The 20,233-nt window shown below is 35.9% G+C and overlaps 1 protein-coding gene across 1 annotated transcript in view; it reads right to left on the bottom strand.

The window, feature by feature from the left end:
- The window catches only part of LOC122747705 (aldehyde oxidase 4-like), a 138,978-nt gene that overhangs the window by 64,189 nt on the left and 54,556 nt on the right, over positions 1–20,233 (bottom strand). The window contains exons 8-14 of the mRNA XM_043993587.1: positions 16,351–16,495; positions 15,900–15,992; positions 14,221–14,372; positions 12,946–13,039; positions 11,726–11,829; positions 10,772–10,956; positions 7,029–7,191 (exon numbers count right to left, since the gene is read on the bottom strand). Coding sequence (XP_043849522.1) covers positions 7,029–7,191; positions 10,772–10,956; positions 11,726–11,829; positions 12,946–13,039; positions 14,221–14,372; positions 15,900–15,992; positions 16,351–16,495 — 936 coding nt within the window. The remainder of the gene's footprint in view (positions 1–7,028; positions 7,192–10,771; positions 10,957–11,725; positions 11,830–12,945; positions 13,040–14,220; positions 14,373–15,899; positions 15,993–16,350; positions 16,496–20,233) is intronic.

The raw sequence follows: 20,233 nt of genomic DNA on the forward strand, positions 1-20,233 counted from the left end.
TAAAGCAGAAAAGAATGTGCAAATGAAGGAGGATTGGAAAAGGAAAGGGTGCCTATGTGTATGGGTGGATGACATTTAATGTTTTGTAGGTCTCTCCAAGCATCAACAGAGTTAAATTGGAGTATGGTCTGTGTCACTGCATTAGTGAACCACTTGCAAAGTTCTAAATAAAAGTTCTAGTAGATATTTAAGTCACAAAAAATACTTATTCTTTGTCTTTGGGGATTGACCATGGTTTCTGGGAAAGATATTGGGTCTGATATGTTGGTGATTCAAGTCTTGTTTCCATTTACATTTTGACTATCTGACAGGTGGTCAAAACTATTCACTTGCTCAATGGGGAGAAAATGGAACACGCACATTCTGCATTTGGTACAGGCTAGTATTTGGGGAAACTTTATGGAAATACCCTTACAGACTTTATAAGAGGAGGGGGGTCTCTATGAGGATCAAGAGTCTAGGTGAGAAATTCTTAAAAAATAAACAGAGAAGATCTGAATCCCTAAGAAGAAATCTTTTAAGAGAAAATTGCTTTTATAGGTTGAATGTCAGTGAAGAGATTGATTTATTTGGATGGAAGTGCTTTCTTTCTTTTGACTCTACCTGGTAGACCTGAAGAGACTGAAAGGAAATATTTTTTTTGGGGGGTGGGACAATGAGGGTTAAGTGACTTGCCCAGGGTCACACAGCTAGTTAAGTGTCAAGTGTCTGAGGCTGGATTTGAACTCAGGTCCTCCTGGATCCAGGGCCGGTAATTTATCCACTGTGCTGTCTAGCTGCCCCAGTACTTTCTTTCTTTAGTAATGACAAAGTGAGAGTAAACTTGAAGAGAGTAATATCTTGATTCTGACTCTTTGTATGTAGGTGTGTGTGTGTGTGTGTGTGTGTGTGTGTGTGTGTGATTTCAATCCTTGAGAGAAAATGAAAACATTAAATTCCTGTGCATTTGAGTGAAAGAAGGTGGGTTAAGGGGATAATGATGGCCATACCTTTGAATTGGGAATTCTTGGTCTTTTAGTTTTGGTAATTAAGTAATATGTTTTGAGATTCAAGAACTCGACAAGTTGCTTTTTAGACATTTTGGACTTTACTAGGATAGTACAAGTTTACTGAATAAACATGGAACAAGTCACAAATTATGTTGACAAGGTCTACTACAAATATGTTATCTAATTCAGTTGTTTCTATAGAAAGATGATCCTATTATTCTTTCCAGAACCCTCTTTCCAACTACCTCATCTGAGGATCCAGACTCATACTTTGACAAAAAAAAAAAAATGAGGACATTCTCCAAGTACTCCCTTCTTTCTCTTTCTCATCTCACACCCTTCCATTTTTATCTCTACCCTCTCCTCCTTCACATTTCCAAAGGAGGGAGAGATCTTGCTTCATGAGTTTAAGGTGGATGACTATTTCTAGGAAGAAGAATTACTCTGCACAGGTTGTAAATAGTTTGGATGCTCAGTGTTGAGATGGTGAGAAATGCATATATTGCTGTTGGGAGTGTGCCTGTCATAGACCTAAATGCCTGGGGGGCCTTGGGAAGGAATGATCAGAGAAAGCTTTGGCACTATTGATAAGTGGACTAAAATAATGATAGTAATGATAACAAGAACTGGGTATTTTGTTGTTGTGGTTGTGGTTGTGGTTATGATTGTGGTTATGGTTGTTGTTGTTGTTGAGGAGTCCTTTCAGACTCTCTCTGATCCCCATTTTGGAGTTTTCTTGGCAAAGATACTAGAGTGGGTTGCCATTTCCTTCTCCAGATCATTTTACAGATGAGGAACTGAGACAAACATGATTAAGTGACTTGCTTAGAGTTACAAGGCTCGTAAGTGTTTGAGGTCAGATTTTAATTCATGAAGAGTAATTTTCATGATTGAGTCCACTGTACCACCTAGCTACCCAGCTGAAATAGAGCTTTAAGGTTTACAAAACATTTTCTCTACATTCTCATATTAGTTGTTGAAATGTAAGGTAGGAAGAGTTGTGACATCTTCACAACTACTCTGTGAGATGGGTCTAAAATATTATTTCCAATTTACTGATTAGAAAACTGCAGCTCAGACAGTTTATGTGTCTTGCCTGTAGTCACACAACTAGTACATATCACAGCAAGAGTCAACCCCCAGCTTTCTTAAATCCTATTTCACCTCTGTAATAAACGATACTAATCAAAATGGAAAATTAATGTTAGTGGGGATAATTCCTATACCTGGTATTGTTTCTACTCCAAAATCTCTCTTGCATACATCTATTTCTCTTAATTCCCAATTAATAATTCCCAAGCTGCTCCCAATTATCTAAACAATCAAATATTAATGCTTTGGCATTTAATGCTCTTAACAATGGGGCTTAATTTACTCTTTTCAGTCTTATTCCATATCATTTCCCTCCATGATTCATCATGCTGGCTTTCTTGTTCCTCTTGGAGATAGCATATTTTACCATTTGATCTCCTTCCTGACTTTGTACTAACTACCCTCCAATCCTGGAATATTCTCTTTCCTCAAGTTTTACCTCTTGGAATTACTCATTTTCTTCAAGAATCACCTGGAGCACCACCTTGTACATGAAGTTTTTCCTGGTCCAGCCCACCCCAGTCTATAGTGCCTCTCTGCAAGGTTATCTTGTACCTGCTTTGTGTATTTCTCTATTATTATCTAAAGTACTGACAACCTCAGAATCACTCAGGTTCACAATACCATTGATATCCTCAATCTCATTCACCCCAGATATCTAATCAATTATCAAATCTTCTTTCTATCTTCACAACATCTCTTATATATATCCCCGCTTCTTCACTCACACAATTATTTCCTTAGTGTTATTTCATCACCTCTCACCTGGACTACTGCAATAGCCTTCTGATTTTTTTCCCTGCTTCAAATCTCTCTCCACTCAAATCCATCCTCCAATAAACCACCAAAATGATTTTCCTAAAGCTTACATCTCAACATGACAACCCCCCCATTAAACCCCAATGAATCCCTATTTCTTCTAAGATCAAATAAAATATCCATTGCTTGACTTTTAAAGTTTTCCATAATGTAGCTTCTTCCTACCTTTTTTTTTTTGGTGGGACAATGAGGGTTAAGTGACTTGCCCAGGGTCACACAGCTAGTAAGTGTCAAGTGTCTGAGGCTGGATTTAAACTCAGGTCCTCCTGAATCCAGGGCTGGTGCTTTATCCACTCTGCCACCCAGTTGCTCCATCTTCCTATCCTTTTAGCCATGTTATACTTTACCCCTCTCTATACACATTGCAATGAGGTATACTGGACTACATGACTCTACACTATTTCCTGACTACTTTTGCATTAGCTATTCCCAATGCCTAGAATGCTCTTCCTCCTTCCATCTGTTTCTTGTCTTCCCTAGATTTCTTCAAGATTTAACTCAAATCTTACCTTCTGTAAAAGGCCTTTCCTTATCGCTCCAACAGTTAATTCCTTTTCTATGAGATTACCTTCCATTTATATCTCTTTGCACATACATAGTTGTTAGAAAGTTCTCTTCTATTAGAGGGTGAGCTCCTTGAAGGAAGGGGCCATGTTTTTACCTTTCTTTCTACAATGCCTAGCACAGTGCCTGGAAGGTAATAAGTACTTAATAAGTGTTTGCTGGCTTTTTTGCTTTCTTCTTTTTAACCCTGGTATCTGTCATGGGGTTGATACTTAATAAGTTCTTGATAACCGATTTATTGGTTAATGGATCAATCAATTGGAAGATAAAGAGGACAAGGGTGCTATAGCTTGAGCTTTGGTGGGAAATCAGTGTCAGTAGGGAGTTTATCATATTATTGAATTGGAATAAAGCCTGTCTTTCACTACACATGACCAAAAAAAAAAACTTTGAGGAGATATTGGCTTTCAAATGGCAATTTCATGTGGTTTACTTACATTCATGAGGGCAAGCTGAGACAATGAACATACCCTAAAGGATTAACATCAAAAGGAAAATGTATTATTTAATATTGCTTGTGCATAGAGAGCACCAAGGGGACAGGATCCAAGCAGTTTATCATTTTGTTACCCAGTGTTTAGAAAAAATATGGTTTATGTATAAATCTACTTCCTTAGGCCAAAGTTGGAAGATCCCTATAGCTATGTATCAGCTGGGACCAGTTTACTACACCCTTTGTGGAAAGGTTAGATGATTAATTTAATTTTCAGTTTACAACTACCGTTCACATGCTAGGACACACTGATGGTTACTATGATTGTGAACTGCTAGAAGAAATTGTTTTGTATGCTATTGGGATTTGTTTTTGTTTGAACTGGGAATACCATTTGGATATAGTACAATACTCCTCTTGTGATTTGATAATGTAGAAGAAAAAGCAATTATAATAGTGGGTTTGTTGTTACTGGAGGTTGAGTCACTGAAGCGCTGGATGTGAAAATAGCACCTCAATTATTAACTTCAATGAGAAGGTTTCTTTGGAGAATATTTTTATGCAGCCTTCTAGATGTAGTGACTATCACAGCCTCTAGGGGAAAGTTGAGATAAGGAGAAGGGTGATAACAATTAGAGCTTCTGCTAAAAGATAAATAGAAGTCATGCTCCAGAGAAAAGAAGGAAAAGGAAAAGCATTTATTTCAACAAATTGAAGAAATATTTAAGTGAATATTAAAGGGTGTATTATTCTGAACTTTCCAAACTCTAACTTTGGATTACACCCCCATCATTCTCTCTCTTCTTACTCAAGCCCTGCTGAATGCTTCTGGAGGTACTCACACAACTATTCCCACTGGGTCCACTATAAACATCTGTTACATAAACTGAGCTGCAACCTCCATAATAATATTTTGAGCTTTTATTCTTCCTTAATTGACTTCCTAGTTCACTCCCCACAACAGCTGTTTTAGATTATCTTTCTCATCAAGTTTCTACTGCATCTTCTCTCTCAGAAGAGAGCTTTCCCCTATATTTTACCAAGAAAATCGAGTCCATTCATTGTTAGCTTTCATTTCCCTAATTCTGCTCCTCAAATCCCCTCAACATTACTTCCCCCAAAACAATCTATGATTCTCTTCTTTGTTCTGTTTTTGTTGTTGTTTTTGCAGGGCAATGAGGGTTAAGTGACTTGCCCAGGGTCACACAGCTAGTAAGTGTCAAGTGTCTGAAGCCAGATTTGAACTCAGGTCCTCCTGAATCCAGGGCCAGTGCTTTATTCACTGTGCCACCTAGCTGCCCCTTCTTCTTCTTTGTTCTTAGAAGAAATATTGGTCCTTCTCCTTACCAACCCTCACCCTTGTACTTGTGCCATTAGTGCCTTCTGTATCCTCTAGGTGCTAGCCCCTTTAATAACACTTCTCTTTAATCTTTAATTTCTCCTTATCCACTTTAATATCTCCTTATCCATCCTTTCTGCTTACAAATAAGCCAAAATCTCACCCATCTTTAAAAACAATTATTTTACCTTATCATTATCTCAAGCAATTGTCCTGTGTTTCTCCTCCTTTTGTCAATGAAGCCTCCAGAGTCTGTATTCTTTACCTTCATTTAAGATCCCACTCAGTTCTCAACCCATCTCAAGCTACTTTCCAACCCTATCACTCACCCGAAATTGCTCTCTTCAAACTTTATGATAACTCCTCATTGTTAAATATGATGGCCTTTTTTCCAGTTATCATATTTTTTTATCTCTGCTGCATCTAATACTGATTAGCACCTTTTTTGTTGATAATTTCTAGGCTTTTGCAACACTGCTATTTCTTTGTTCTCACCTAGTCCTCTCTTCATCTTTTCAGTTTCCTTTGCATTATCTACATATCTTCTGAGCATTAATATACCTCAAGTTCTATCCTAGGTCCTCTCCTCTTCTATCTCTATAAAGTTTTCTTGACTATCTGATCAGTACTCACGTGTTCAACAATTATCCCTATGCACAGCTGGAGCTCATATCTCCTTATCTTCCATCTCACATCACTGACTACCTGCTACATATCTCCATTTAGATGTTTTATAAACATTTTCAACTCAAGATTTCTAAAATACAACTCAATATCTTTCCCCATAAACCTACATTTCCTCCCAACTTCTCTATGACATCCTCACAGTACGAAATTCCAAATCTTAACTTCTCTCATAAAATTTTCAACTCCACTCCCTCCAGGCTAGCTAAGAAGATGACCTCACTTATTGTACTAAGAATACTAAGGAGATCCAATATGAATTAGCCTTGTCTATCTGTTTAAAGCTTTTAAATGTCCTCATTCATCCTTTCTTCCTTCATCTGAGTCTCAGAAAAAGTAGTAGCATTCTTCCTTGCTAAATCTAACCCATTCACCACTATCCTTGATCCCATTACCACTCATCTTTTCTAGAACATTTCACCATCATCTTTCTCCCTGACAACACTTCTCTTATTAATAATGTTTCTCTTTCAGCTGATCCATGTATTGAAGATGGACAAGAAAATTGCCTTATATATTCCATAAAAAGGATTAGCTTTTTACCCAAGGGATTTCCTTTTTGGTGGTTGCAAAAATTGTGGTTAGATACAGTAGAGAAGATCTGCAGGAAAGAGAAAGGACATTCATTTTCACCCTCAGTGGTTCCTTTTTGAACTCTACTATTGCTCTCTTTTCCCTTCTCCAGCTGACATGGAGAAAGCATGCTTGTAGCCTACTGACAAAGTTTCTTCCACATACTACTACTGCCATGCTTCTTTTTCTCTTTTTCTCTTTTACACAGTCAGACCCTCATCTCTGAACCAGGGCCCCTGTTCTAAAACCTTGAAACTTTTCTTCTTCATTAAGTATGTGATTTAACTGGCATTAAAAGGATGGATACATTTCCTACTTCAGAAATCTTTTCCAACTACCTTAAACTCACCTCTCCAGGTGAGGTCTTTTACCACTGCACAATGACCTGGTAATATAATAATACTGTCTGATATAAAAAACTAAGTTTTTAAAATATCTTATTAAAGACTGCTATGGAAAAAAAATCTTTCACAGATGAGACTTACAAAGCATATATAAATATCAATGAACTTTAAACTAGAAAGAAGCAGCTTACCAGCTTATGCAGTTCTCTTAGTACTTTGAGGTAGAATTTGAAGATGAAACTGATAATCAGGGTTCTTTTATATTCCACCATGCCCCCTACAGCTGTTGGTGGGATGCGAATTTCATCCAGCACCAATCTGCATGCCTCACTCAACATTTCGTCATTCCATTGTCTAGGTGAAAAGAGTGAACATGGTTAACACGATATACTATTAGCAAGGGCAGCTGGGTGGCACAGTGAATAAATTGCTGGGCCTTAAGTCAGGAAGAGTTATCTTCCTGAGGTCAAATCTAGCCTCAGATTCTTCCTAGCCATGTGACCCTGGGCAAGTCACCTAACCCTGTTTACTTCAGTTCCTCATCTGCAAAATGAGCTGGAGAAGGAATGGCAAACTACTCTAGTATCTTTGACAAGATAACCCCAAATAGGGTCACTTAAAGTCATATACAACTGAAACAACTGAACAACAACAACTTATTAGTAATTTGTACCATAGTGTCTTTGAGAATAATCTCATTTCCAATTTCAAAATTTCCTAAAAAGAAACATTTTAATATCCTAAAAAGTTAATATGCTTCACCAAGCAACTAGTTTGTTACTAAGAAGTCCATTTATGGTAACATAAATTATACTAATATAGTAGGAAGAGAGGTTAGGTAAAGGAAACCTTCAGGGATATAGACGATCATCATACTTTTTTTCACACATTGTTAGTGTCACAAAATCAGACATGACTGAAATGACGAAAACAAGATAAAATAATCCATAAGTCTACTTAATTAGGCAAATATAAAATGCAACATACTGGAAGCAAATGAACAAGGGTGCCTCTCAAATCCTTTGCGAAATGAAACTCCCATTTTTCTCTCAAGATAATTTTGAGCATCTTACATATAGATGAAATGAGAGCACAAGGGTCAATATTCATATTCAATATTAGTGAAGATTAATTTATGCCTATATCTATATCTAGAGAGAAAGATGTATATTTATATATGTGTATCTCTCTATCTATCTATCCATCTCTTGACTAGAAAGGGCAATTATATCAGATTTTCTCCCCATTAGTAGAGATTGATTATTCGGGGTAGGGTGGATTTGGTGAGAATAAGATAGAAGAGATATCTAGGATTCTGCTGGTTTCTAGGTTCAAGAGAAAAGCTTTTCATCCCAATCTTTTTTTAGGTCACTAAAGGTAGAGAGAAACCATGAAAAGAAGTTTATATGATAGGAACTGGTATTCTCCATCATGTCCCTATCCTAAGCTTGCTACACTAGAGAACGGAAAATTTCCCCCTTGGGTGAGATCTAGGACTCTCTCTTTGTGTTGGATAAGCTAGATTATTTTGCTCCCAATGGGAGAGCTGTTTCATAGTGTATTGTCTGATATATGTTCCTAATTTACTTTCTCTGATTTCTGGTTGCTATCAGTTTGAATAATTATATTTATTTGCTATTCACTATATGTGTTCATTGTATGACTGTCATCTGTTGGGAAGGGAGTCAAGCCTTGTATATAATGATTGGGGGCCTCAGTTCTCCTTAAGGAACAACAACCAAGAGTTTAGGTAGAACCTAAAAATTATTTCTCCTAAACTAATAATATCTGTCATGGATAAGACAAATATTACTCTAGCGCACTACTCCCTCTCTCTGAGCATAGTAGAGTGGCCTTTTGATCCCATTTCCCACTTCCCCTCTTGGCAGGAATCAAAGTCTCCGTTGAAGAATAGTGAGGGGAAAAGATTCTAGAATTGTCTATTCTTGCCTCCCTATGAACTACATTTAGATGCATGGGAACATGCATAACCTACAAGAGCCAAAAAACAATAGCAGCATACCAAGACTCCTTGTGTACAAGTAGGGATAGGATTGGATTAATGATTTTATTGGTGTATGGAATGCATGAAGAAATTACTCTATCAAAGCTGGTTGAGCAATTCTCCTACACCTTATGGTCTTAAAGGGCTTCCTAGAGCAATAAGTTAACTCACTTATACAATGTCATAAAGTCAATATGTATCAGAGGAACTTGAACTCAGATCTTCCTGACTCTGAGGCCAGCTTTGTTCCACTATGCCAGGCTGCCTATATAAATAGAATTCTATTATTTTCCTTCTATATCCCAATATCTTGGATATCCCACTTTAGAGAATACTAGTGTAGAGTAATAGAGGGAAAATTCAAAAATCCAAGCATTTTAGCCTCAGTTTTGTGATTGTACACACAGAATTGAGTCAGGTAGTGAAGAGGCAACAAAAGAATTTAATATCATGGTCTTGGCCTTAGGATTGGACAATCCAAGTTTAGAAATAGTGCTAATCTGATTAATAACATACATACTATAGCACTTTACAGTTGAAAAATGCTTTATTTATATCATCCTATTGGATCATCAGACAAAATTGTGAGTAGGTCAGCCATTGGTGGGGGTGTCCTAAATAAGTGATTTCCACTCATGTGGGGAATTTCCTGTTTCAAAACTCACTCCACTGGTCAAGATAAGCAACTCATCTAATATGTGTGTGTGTGTGTGTGTGTGTGTATGTATACGTATATGTATATATATGTATGTATATATGCATACACACATACACATACATACATATATATATATATACACATATATTCATAGAATCATCTGGAGCTCTGAGAGGTATACTGACTTATCCAGTAATATATAGCTAGTATATGTCAGAAGTAGGACTTGAACCCAGGTCTGCCTGTCTCTGGGGGCAGCTTGATGGTACAGGGGATATAACACTGGGTTTAGAGTGAACAAGGCATGAGTTGAAATCCAGCCTTAGACACTTAAAAGCTGTGGGGCCTTAAAGAAGTTATTTAATTCTTTTTTTTACCTCAGTTTCTTACCAGTAAACTGGGGACACATTGGAGAAATGGCAAATCACTCTAGTATCTTTGCTAAGAAAATCCCATGAACAAGTCCATGGGATCATGAAGAGTCAGACATGACTAAACAACTGAACAGCAACAACTTCCAGACACCAAGGTCAGATTTCTCTGAAATACATGGTGCTATCTTTTAAAGTGAATATGATTGCCTCTGGTTTTTTTTTCAGATGTGGAAACTGAGACTCAATAAAGTTAAGCATCTTGTTCAGGTTCCCATAACACATGAACTAAAACCCATGAATTATAATATGTAAGGGAAGGAGCATTATTGTTCTATGTTTCAAGCACTCTGCTAAGTACTTTACAAATATTATCTCATTTGATTCTCACAACAACCCTGAAATATAAACACAAACAGAGGTTAAGTGACTAGCTCAGGGTCACACAAATAACAAGTATCTGACCCTGAATTTAAACTCAGGTATTTATGATTCCAAGTCATATTTATCCACTTTGTCCACTGTACTACCTAGCTGTCTCTTGCGGTAATCTATCTTCCATCTTTGATTCTTTGTCCTTGCTGTTCTCCATTCCTGAAATGAAGACCCATCACCCTTTTCCCATTTATAATGCCTCTTTTCTGAGAACCTAAGGAATTCTCACCAGAAAGTAAGATCATCATTGTTCTAATTGGCTACAATAATTTATAAAGATACATGGAAACATTATAACCAATCAATAAAGGGATTACTTACACTGCTGAAATGAATGACCTCTAACATAGTGAAATATAATACACTAATTCACACACTGCACAAATGACAGAAGAAATGCAGTTTTTAAAATTATTATTGTTTTAAATTTTAAAAATGATCACGTCATCCCGTCTTTCAACATACCTGCCAATGAGCTGCTCACAAGTTTTACTTGCTGAGATTGTGGTAGGACCAACACTTCCAAAGAACATCTTAAGGTCCTTAATACTGTTCTTTGTGCCTTCAAATTTGACTCTCATTCCAGCATTAACAATTGCAAAGGAATTTTCGAAGCGCTGTGCTTGTCGTTGGGCTGTTATAATTTCCCACTATAAAGAGAAAAACTCTGAATTGTTATCCTCTGGTATGGGAAGCATATAGATTGAATAATAATTTGTTATCCTTGCTATCCTTAGTGTCCAGGATACACCATTAATCTGAATTCTTACAGTGAAAGGGGATCACACAAATGAGACTGTATGTAAGTGATAGCATACTTGATGGACCTAAAACATTATTATTTTAACTGGCTGTTGTTGTAGGAAGTAGATGAAGTGGTGGCAGCTATCTCATACCATTGAGTATACCCTGCATATAGCATGGGCATTAGAGCAGAAGTGATTAGACCCCTAACTAAGGATTATCAAACAGTATTCAGGCTGTCAGCTTACCTCAGCCAGTCAAGGGAAGTTATGTGTTGGAAAGTCAGAGTGAGAGAGAAAGTCTGGGGAAGATAGTCATGAAGTAGTAAGAAAGCCCATGCTCAGGGAGACCCTGGCCTGGCTTAGCCATGGAAAGACACAGGTAGAAGAAGTGACAAGCTTATCAAGGATAGATAGGATAGTACTTAAGGCTGTGGGGGAAGAAGGTTCTTATTCTAAGTGGACAGTCATCTTATTGTGAAAATCAGTGTAAACCAACAGGGAACCTAGAATGACACTTCCCTATGAAAGAACTGAAACACCTCTGTGGTGAGGTAATTACTTTTACTGTTGGAGCAACAGCCCATTCTCTTAAGCAACAATTTAATCTTTTTTTATTTCCAAATAGCCAATTGCTATGGCATAGACATGGTCAATCAAAGAAGAGAGTGCTCACCTTTTGGAGTTGGGGAATAAAAACAGAATAAATAATCTCTCCATCATGAAGTTCTTCCTTGAGAGATGTGAAAAGTTCCTCTATAAGGATTTGCCGCTCCCCTTCTGCTGGAGAAAATTATGCTTGTTTGAAAAAGAATTAAACAAACCATGAAGAATCCTATACCTTATAATGATAAAATTGATTGAATCTACAATTTAAAAAAAAATTTGCTTGTAGGTAAAGAAAAGAAATCTTTCTGTTCTACAATCCTCCTTAGCATGAATTTGTTATATCTGATTTTTAAAATTTCTTAAAAATGTATACTATCTTTACTCTGAGGTCAATGTATTGCTAAATAAGAGAAAAAATTAATGTACCTGGCAAATATTATCTCATCTCAAATGGAAAGTCCTTCAAGAAAAATTGCCTCCCATTGAGAATCTTAGAAATTTAAAAAAATTTTTTCTAAAAGTTTTAGTTTTCATAAACTCATGGTCTGATGCCTTATTGGAATATGGAAGTGACTCAGAGTTCTGGAAAGTGATGCTGGAGGAATAATAGTTTTGACAGATCCTAGTATACTGTAAAGACTTTGAGTACAGGCCTACAAGTATACTGAGTAGGTCTGTTGTCCCTTGTACAAAGACGTTCATCCCCAGAAATTTGACCAACAGATGACTTATTTTGTTTTTTGCTAAAGCAACTCATAAAGACTGTTTTATAGGACATGAAGAGGTTGTGATTTATGTTGGTAGAATGAATTAATCTATTTCAATGAAATTATAGATATTTTTAAGTAAAAAGGAATAATAATTTTAAATAAAAAATCCAGACACCGAATATATCTTTTTTTAACAAAGGAATTTTGTCAAAGTTTAAGCTATAGCTACATGATACTAAATATACAAAAGGAAAATGGAAATAAATTAGTCATATGTTTAGATAATTCATCTACAATTTATGAACTGATTAGATATTGTCTATAGTTCAGGTGAATGTTTGATGCCATTCAATTCAACAAATATTTATCAGATGCTACCTCTCTGCCAGTCACTATGCTAAGCTGAGGTCATACAAAGGCAAAAATCAGCCCCTGCTCTCAAAGAGCTCATCTGTTTAAAGAAGCTAAATTTAATATTTGCTGATTCAGGACCAAAGGATAATTATTATTCAGTAACTTATGATGTTTCTACTTAACTACCAATAACATTTACAAAGCAAACAGTTTGGTATCTTACCTTTGGAGATTAAATTGAGGATGGCCTTGCCTGCTGCCAAAATGGGGTTGATATCAGAATAATCATGTTTGCTTGCCACATGCCCCCCTAAAGTCTAAAAATAATACAAAGAAAATATATAAATATTTTCATCTTTAATTGCTGAAATAATGAATTACCTGCCTGTCTGTTGAGCAAATTTGGGAGTCACTTTCATTCCTAAAGGGCCTTGAGTTATCCTTTGGAAGAAGGTGTTCAATCATTAATTTGTGTCTACTTCTTTGTGACTCCATGTGATTTTTCTTGGCAAAGATACAAGAGTGGCTTGCTATTTCCTTCTCCTGTGTATCTCCATTTTGCAGATGAGGAACCAAAGCAAATAGGGGTTAAGTGACTTGGCCAGGGTCACACAGTTAGTGTCTGTGTCCAGATTCGAACTCAGATCTTCATGACTCCAGGCCCAGTGCTCTGTCCACTGTCCCACCTAGCTCCCCCTTAGTTGTCCTCTAGTTGTTCTATAGAAAAGGATAAGCAAAGGTCTAGTTTCTATGCCACATCCTAAAATGACCAACTCCTATTTAGAGGGGCACTGAAAGAATAAGAGTTCAACTTCCATACCTAGTCCTTGGCCTCGAACTAGAAAATGCTAGACCAAGAAAAACAACTATACAGGAGATTTTGTCAACATAGACTCATGTCTACTAAGTCATGAAAATATGATGTTACCTTATTTAACAGAATCATAGATTTAAGAACTGAAAAGCACTTTAGCAATCATTTAGTCTCCCACACACACACTTTGCTTTATAAATGGGGAAACTGAGGCCCAGAGAAGAATCACGGAATTATAGCTCTAAAGCCAGAAGAAAATATTCCAATTATAATCTAGTCCAACCCTTGCATTTTACAGATAAAGAAAATGAGGCCCAGGGATGTTAAGTCATCTGCTCAAGGTAATATAGGTAATAAGTATCAGAAGGAGGATTTGTACTCAGGGGATCTTATTCTAGTTAGTGTTCTTTCTAGTATCCATCAAAGGGAAGTGACTTGTTCAAGATTTCATGATGAGTTGGTCGTAGAGATTTAGAATTAGAACCCAGAAATCTTCTGATTTCTTAAGACAGTGCTTTTCCTAATACATTTCCTACTTCTTACTTTGGCAGCAAAAGACCAATGAAATCATGATGGTTGCTTGTCATGACTAACTTGGACTTTGTGTAAAAGTTACAACACTTTTTTCTGACAGGACTAGATATCTCTAAGTAGGAAAGCTAGCTGTAAAAACGGAGAACCCACAGCCATGCTCCGGATCTGCTGTCCTGCCAACGTGCGCAAGTGCTTTAGGAGAGCACGGTATGTTTTAGTCCTTTCTTTTGGTTCTTTTGAAACTGTGTAAGTCAAAATATCTTTCATTTCAGCCAGGCTACAACCAGCACCTATTGTCACACCTGCAATTAAAATAAATAAATTTTTCAGTGGTCAGATTTATTTAGAATGGTAGAAACTAAAAATCCCACAAATTAAGTTTTTAGGGGGAGAGGGAGGAGAAAAGAGGATGATTTGAACTAGAAACATTCAATCATTTATCCATTCAGCCGATGATGATAATAGAAACCATTCCCAATGATGATAATCTATGCGAGCCTAATTGAGTGATGACTAAAGCTTGAAATTTAGCCATGAGCTTTTCCTTTAAAAAAAAAAAAGAAATTTTTTATATGTTTTGCCTGCCTTTTGGAATAGGATATGTTTATGTACCTATGCATCAATGAATTTTATTTGTTTTTATTTTTAAAAAATAATGTGTAGCCCAAGTACAATCTTGTACATAAAACGTTTCTTAATCCTCCTAGGATGAATACCTTGAAGAATAAAATAAGCAACAACAAAAATACTTTATTTATTTTGTGTTTGTGTGTTTGTGTATATATGTGTGTATATGTTGTCTTCCTTGAGAAAATGTAAGATTTTTAAGGATAGAGACCAATTTATTTAGCCATTTTATATCACCAGTGCCTGGCACAGTGCCTTTCATATAATGGGTGTTTAATAATGCTTGTTGGTAGACTCCTTGATTTCTCGTTCATTCCCAGCTGTTAGTTTCCCCTCTCTCTTGAAATTATTTTGTATTTACTTAACTGTGTATATGTTGCATCCCCCTATTACAATATTAGATACTTAAGGCAAAAACTCAGAATTCACCTAGGCGGTTGAGTATGGGAACTGTTTCATTTTTGTCTTTATAATCACAGTCTAGCATAACTTGCACATCGTAGGTACATTGTAAGTGTCTGATGAATTAAATAGAATTATGCAGATTGTCAAGATAGGAATAGAGAATAGTACACATAGGACTGAGTCCTTATACTAAGCACAATATTAGCTTTATATGTTCTGCCTTTTTACAAGGCATGTCCTGTATATATAACCAGTGAATTTTTTTCTGAGTCACTGACCAATGAAGAAGAAAAAGGTCCTTCCTTAAGCTTGTGCTGAACATCAAAAACACTTATAATGAGGAGAATTTACCTGGGCATAATTGAGAGTTGACTAAAGCTTGTTAAGCCATGTACTTTCTCTTATTAAAAAGAAAACAATGATAACAAAGAAAACTAATCTCTTCTGTTTTACCTGTCTCTAAGAATATCATACACACACACACACACACACTCATATATCCATTCATTTATGAATTTCACCTATTTAAATTTTTGAAAACTGTTTAGCCAGATGGAGAAATAGAGTATAGAAATATTGATGGAATAAGAATTTTTCTAAATCTAGAAGACTTTTGATAATGTAATACCCAATATTGTAGTTTTTGGATCAATTTGAAAGGGTTTAAAAAGGGTCACTTTATAATTATGAGATATAAATTGAATATTCAGATGATTTTAGTGAGATATAAACATTCTAATATGAAGATCCCATTAATAGTCATTACTAATATCTTACTAGAAAAATAAAATACTTACCATCATCTGTAAAATCCACAAAATTTAATTCTGGAAGTCCAGCTGGAGAGATGATTATAGGGTAGAATTCTCCTTTGAATTTCATATTTGGTCCTTCAATGAAAAATCATTTAAAGGTTTTAATAAAGGAAGTTGATATTCTTCTTTAGTAGCTATTCAATATATAAAACTGTATTATTTTCCAAAACTGAGTATGACTTCAAGTATTAATTTACAAAAAACAAACAAACCTCACAAACCATTCTAAAAGATCATATTTATGAATTGTAAAGTAACAAACTTCTATTTACTTAACTATGACCTTCTAGGGAGTTTAAAATACTGTCTTACACAACCTTATGCTTATCACTCATGAGTGAAAGACTAGCCTTAAAAGGGCTAATAATTGATAAGAAATCCGGTGCTCTTCAAGGAACTCAATGCCAAAAGATTCCTTTATGACTCCACTCACCAACTGTAGTGTTACCCATGACAAGGGGTGCCATAGGGTACTTCATTCTTAGCTCCAGTAGTTCATTCAGATTAGCAGGAGACATCCACATAACCCTGTCTCCATGGAAAATAAGAGTTTTCTTTTGGGGATCTTCTGCCATCCTCTAGAGGGGAACAAAGCACAGGAAATGCTCAAGAGTAAGCCTCAGGTAAAGCTATTCAGCAAAAACCTAAAGCAAAAATAGCCATAAAAAGTGAACACCATTTTGTAATTATAAACTCTGAATCTTTCAGGGTTTTTAGAGAAAGGAAAATCAGCAATCATTTAAACCAACCCTATCATTAATATAGTAATGATTTATTTACTGTGCATTATTAGCTGTGGTCTTAGGGAGTCAGTTGAGATTGTTCAGATTCTTAGTAGACTGTGAGAAGTTTGCTAAAATATCAGCCCTGTGTGACCAAAGACAGTGCTAGGGATAGATAAGGTAAGGGCAGAATGGGCAAGGGGGCAGAGTAGTGGGGAACATCTTTTTTAATACCTCAGTGGATCCATTATCTCCTTGTCATAATTATTCTTTCCATGTGTACAGACCACAATTCATTCATTCAAGTCTGTATACCAATAAGGTCAAAGAAAAGGTGAAAGGACATATATGTACGAAAAATATTTTAGCAGCTCTTTTTTGTGGTTTCACAGAATTGGAAATTGAGGGGATGACCATCAATTGGGGAGTGGCTGAACAAGTTGTGATATATGATTGTGATGAAATACTGTTAATGATATAAGAAATGATGAGAAGAATGGCTTCAGACACAAGTAAGAGAATTGTATGAAATTTTCCAAAGTGAAGTAAGCAAAAGCAGAAGACACTGTAACAGCAATACTGAAAGTATGATCATGAACAGTAACAGGAATATTAAAAGATTTAGCTATTCTGTGAAAGACTTAGCTATTCAGATTAAGACAAAGATCCAAGATGATTCCAAAGGACCCATGATGCAATATATTATTCACTCAAGAGAGAGAAGTAACTAACTTTTGAGTTGCACATTGAAATATATTTTTTCACTTTCTTTATGTTTCTTGATTTTTAAAAAATGCAACATGGCTAATAAGGAAATGAGTTTTACCTGACTTCACCTGTATAATTGATATCATATTGCTTGCCTTGGTGGGAAAGTGGTGAGAGGAAGAAAGAGAATAAGGAAGTCAATTTTTAAAAAATGAATGTTGAAAATAAATTTAAAATCTAAATCTAAAGTGTGGCCAAAGACCACATTTTTTTGGAGTTATCTACTTATCAAAACTACTTTAAAAAACTGTTTCCAGAAATCTTATGAAATTCTGACATATGCAGGAGACAGCTTAATGGAAGAAAAGCTTTAAAGTGCTCTTTTCCTAAATCAAGTCAAATAGTTTTGCTAGTAAAAAATCAATAAGCATAGTGTATCTTTCATTTTTTTATACCTTTTAGTCAATTGGGTTATTGTTAAGATGTGCTCTGGTAGAGAATCTTTTTTGTGAATGCCAGGCTTCTTATGATGTTATTAAGCATGCCATCAATGAGTGAGCACATAAATATGTTATATATATGGGAAATATTCATATGGGTTTGTAGTTATTCCTAGTAGCACAGATTAACAAATGGAATTAATATTTCCTCAGTAATCTTTTTTGTAATAATAAGATCTGGGATTTTCCCCATACTTTTGGTATTCTCCCCTCTTTCAGATATAAGAATGTTTTTGTGTAGTTGAGTCTCTTGAAAACTCTATGGTAAAAATTTGGAGTTTTGCCAGAACTTTTCACTATTCTATAAGAAAATACATTATATAATCTTCCACTGTGTTTTTCTGCTATATCTTACAAACAAACATAAATTCTAAAATGGTGTTACCCTTGACTACAATCTCGCCTTGTCAAAGAAGTAAAATCCTTGCTTGGTAAGGTGGCTCCTAGTCTCTTTAAGCTTCCTAATTAAAGAGAATAAACAGTCTGTGCCCATGATGGTTCTTTTATCTATCTTCATTGTTCAAAATAAATAGTTTGGTCATACTGGAGTTGTATTATGTGGGTCTTTTCATTTTCTCTTCTAATTTGATTTTGGTTTTGAGTTTTTTGCTCTTACAAGCTTGTTTGACTACAGATAAATGCAAAGTATATATTGACTAAATATGAGAGTATCATCAATTTCTTCATAGAATTTCTCTACCTCCTTATATTCTATGGAAGACATTGGAAACTTTAGTTACAATTATTTTGAAGGTGATCTTTTCAAAAATAATTATCCTACTGAATAACACCATACAAGATTAACTATGCATCCCATAAAATTGTGTCCCATTTTGCCTTTGGACTCCTAATAAAATCAATTCCATTGTCTCTCTAAAAGAACCTTTAATCCATCCTTCCATTGGACTGCAAAGTCGTTTAATTTCTTTTTTCTGGTATCCCCATCTTGAAAGAGAAGTGATGGATTTAGGATACAGAAAGAGACATATTTTTAAACACAGCTAATGAAGGAATTTGTTTTGATTGTATATTTGTCACTAAAATTGTTTTTCTTTTCCCTTTTTTTAAACAAAGTGGGAATGGGAGAGAAAATAGATTTCTTTTCATTTAAAAAGTAAATACTTTTTACATGTTCTATTATTTTTGACAATCAATCAAAAAACATTCTTTAAGTACCTACTGTATTCCAGGCATTGTGCTAAGTGCTGGGGATACAAAAAGAAGCAAAAGACAATACATGCACACAAACATAGGAGAGACAACATTCACACAAATATACACAAAGCAAGTTATGTACAGGATAAATGTTGGTGGTGTTTGTCTTTCATTCTCAAAGAGGACCATGACATTGGGGTGATGTCATGACTTTCAACGAACTGGATTTAAGTGACGAAAGACTGTGCAAGGTAACCAACCTCACTCTTCTCCAGAGCCATCTGGTCCAGTGGCAAGATATACATCAAGACAACTAAAGGTGGCCCTGCATGTTTAATGCAATCAGGTTAAATGACTTGTCCAATTGCCTTAAACATGCAGGGTCCAGGGTCACTCATGTCAGACACAGGATAAATAGTAAATAATTAAAAGAGGGAAAGAACTGAAATTAAGAGGGATTACAGAAAGCTTCCTGTAGAAGGTATGGTTTTAGTTAGGATGTACAGGAAGCCAAGAAGGTCAGAAGACAGAGTGAAGTAGGAAGACCATATCAGGCATGGGGGATAGGCAGAGAAAGTTCCCAAAGCTGAGAGATAGAGTTTCTTGTTCATGGAACAGCCAGGAGGCCATTGCCACTAGTTTGAAGAATATGTGTTTGGGAGTAAGGTATAAGAAGACTGGAAAGGTAGGAGGGGGTTAGGTTAAGAATGTCTAAATGCCAAACAGAGAATTTTGTATTTGCTCCTGGAGGGAATAGGAAGTCACTGGAGTTTAAAGAGTAAGGGATGGGGGAGAATGTGTGACATGATCAAACCTGCATTTTAGGAAAATCACTTTAGTGGCTGAATGAACAGTAGATTGGAGTAGAGAGAAAGATGAGGCAGGAAGACTCACCACCAGCAGGCTACTGCAATAGTCAAGAAGAGAAGTGAGGAGGGCCTGCACTTGAGTGGTGACAGTGTCAGAGGAGAGAACAGCATATTTCAGAGTTGTTGCAAAGATGAAATTGACAGGCCTTGGTAACAGTTTGGATATGAGGGACGAGAGAAATGAGAGGAACCCAAGATGGCTCCTATGTTGTAAGCCTGAGGGATGGGGAGGAGGATGTTACACTTTACCGTAATTGTTATGATTGTCATGAGTTAGTTAATTTAGCAGAATGTTCACTGTGTAGTAATTCTTTGTAAAAGAATCTCATCTTTAAAATACCAACAGCTAAGTGTATTTATAG

The sequence above is a fragment of the Dromiciops gliroides genome, chromosome 3 (assembly GCF_019393635.1).
Source record: "Dromiciops gliroides isolate mDroGli1 chromosome 3, mDroGli1.pri, whole genome shotgun sequence".
Classification (NCBI taxonomy): Eukaryota; Metazoa; Chordata; class Mammalia; order Microbiotheria; family Microbiotheriidae; genus Dromiciops; species Dromiciops gliroides.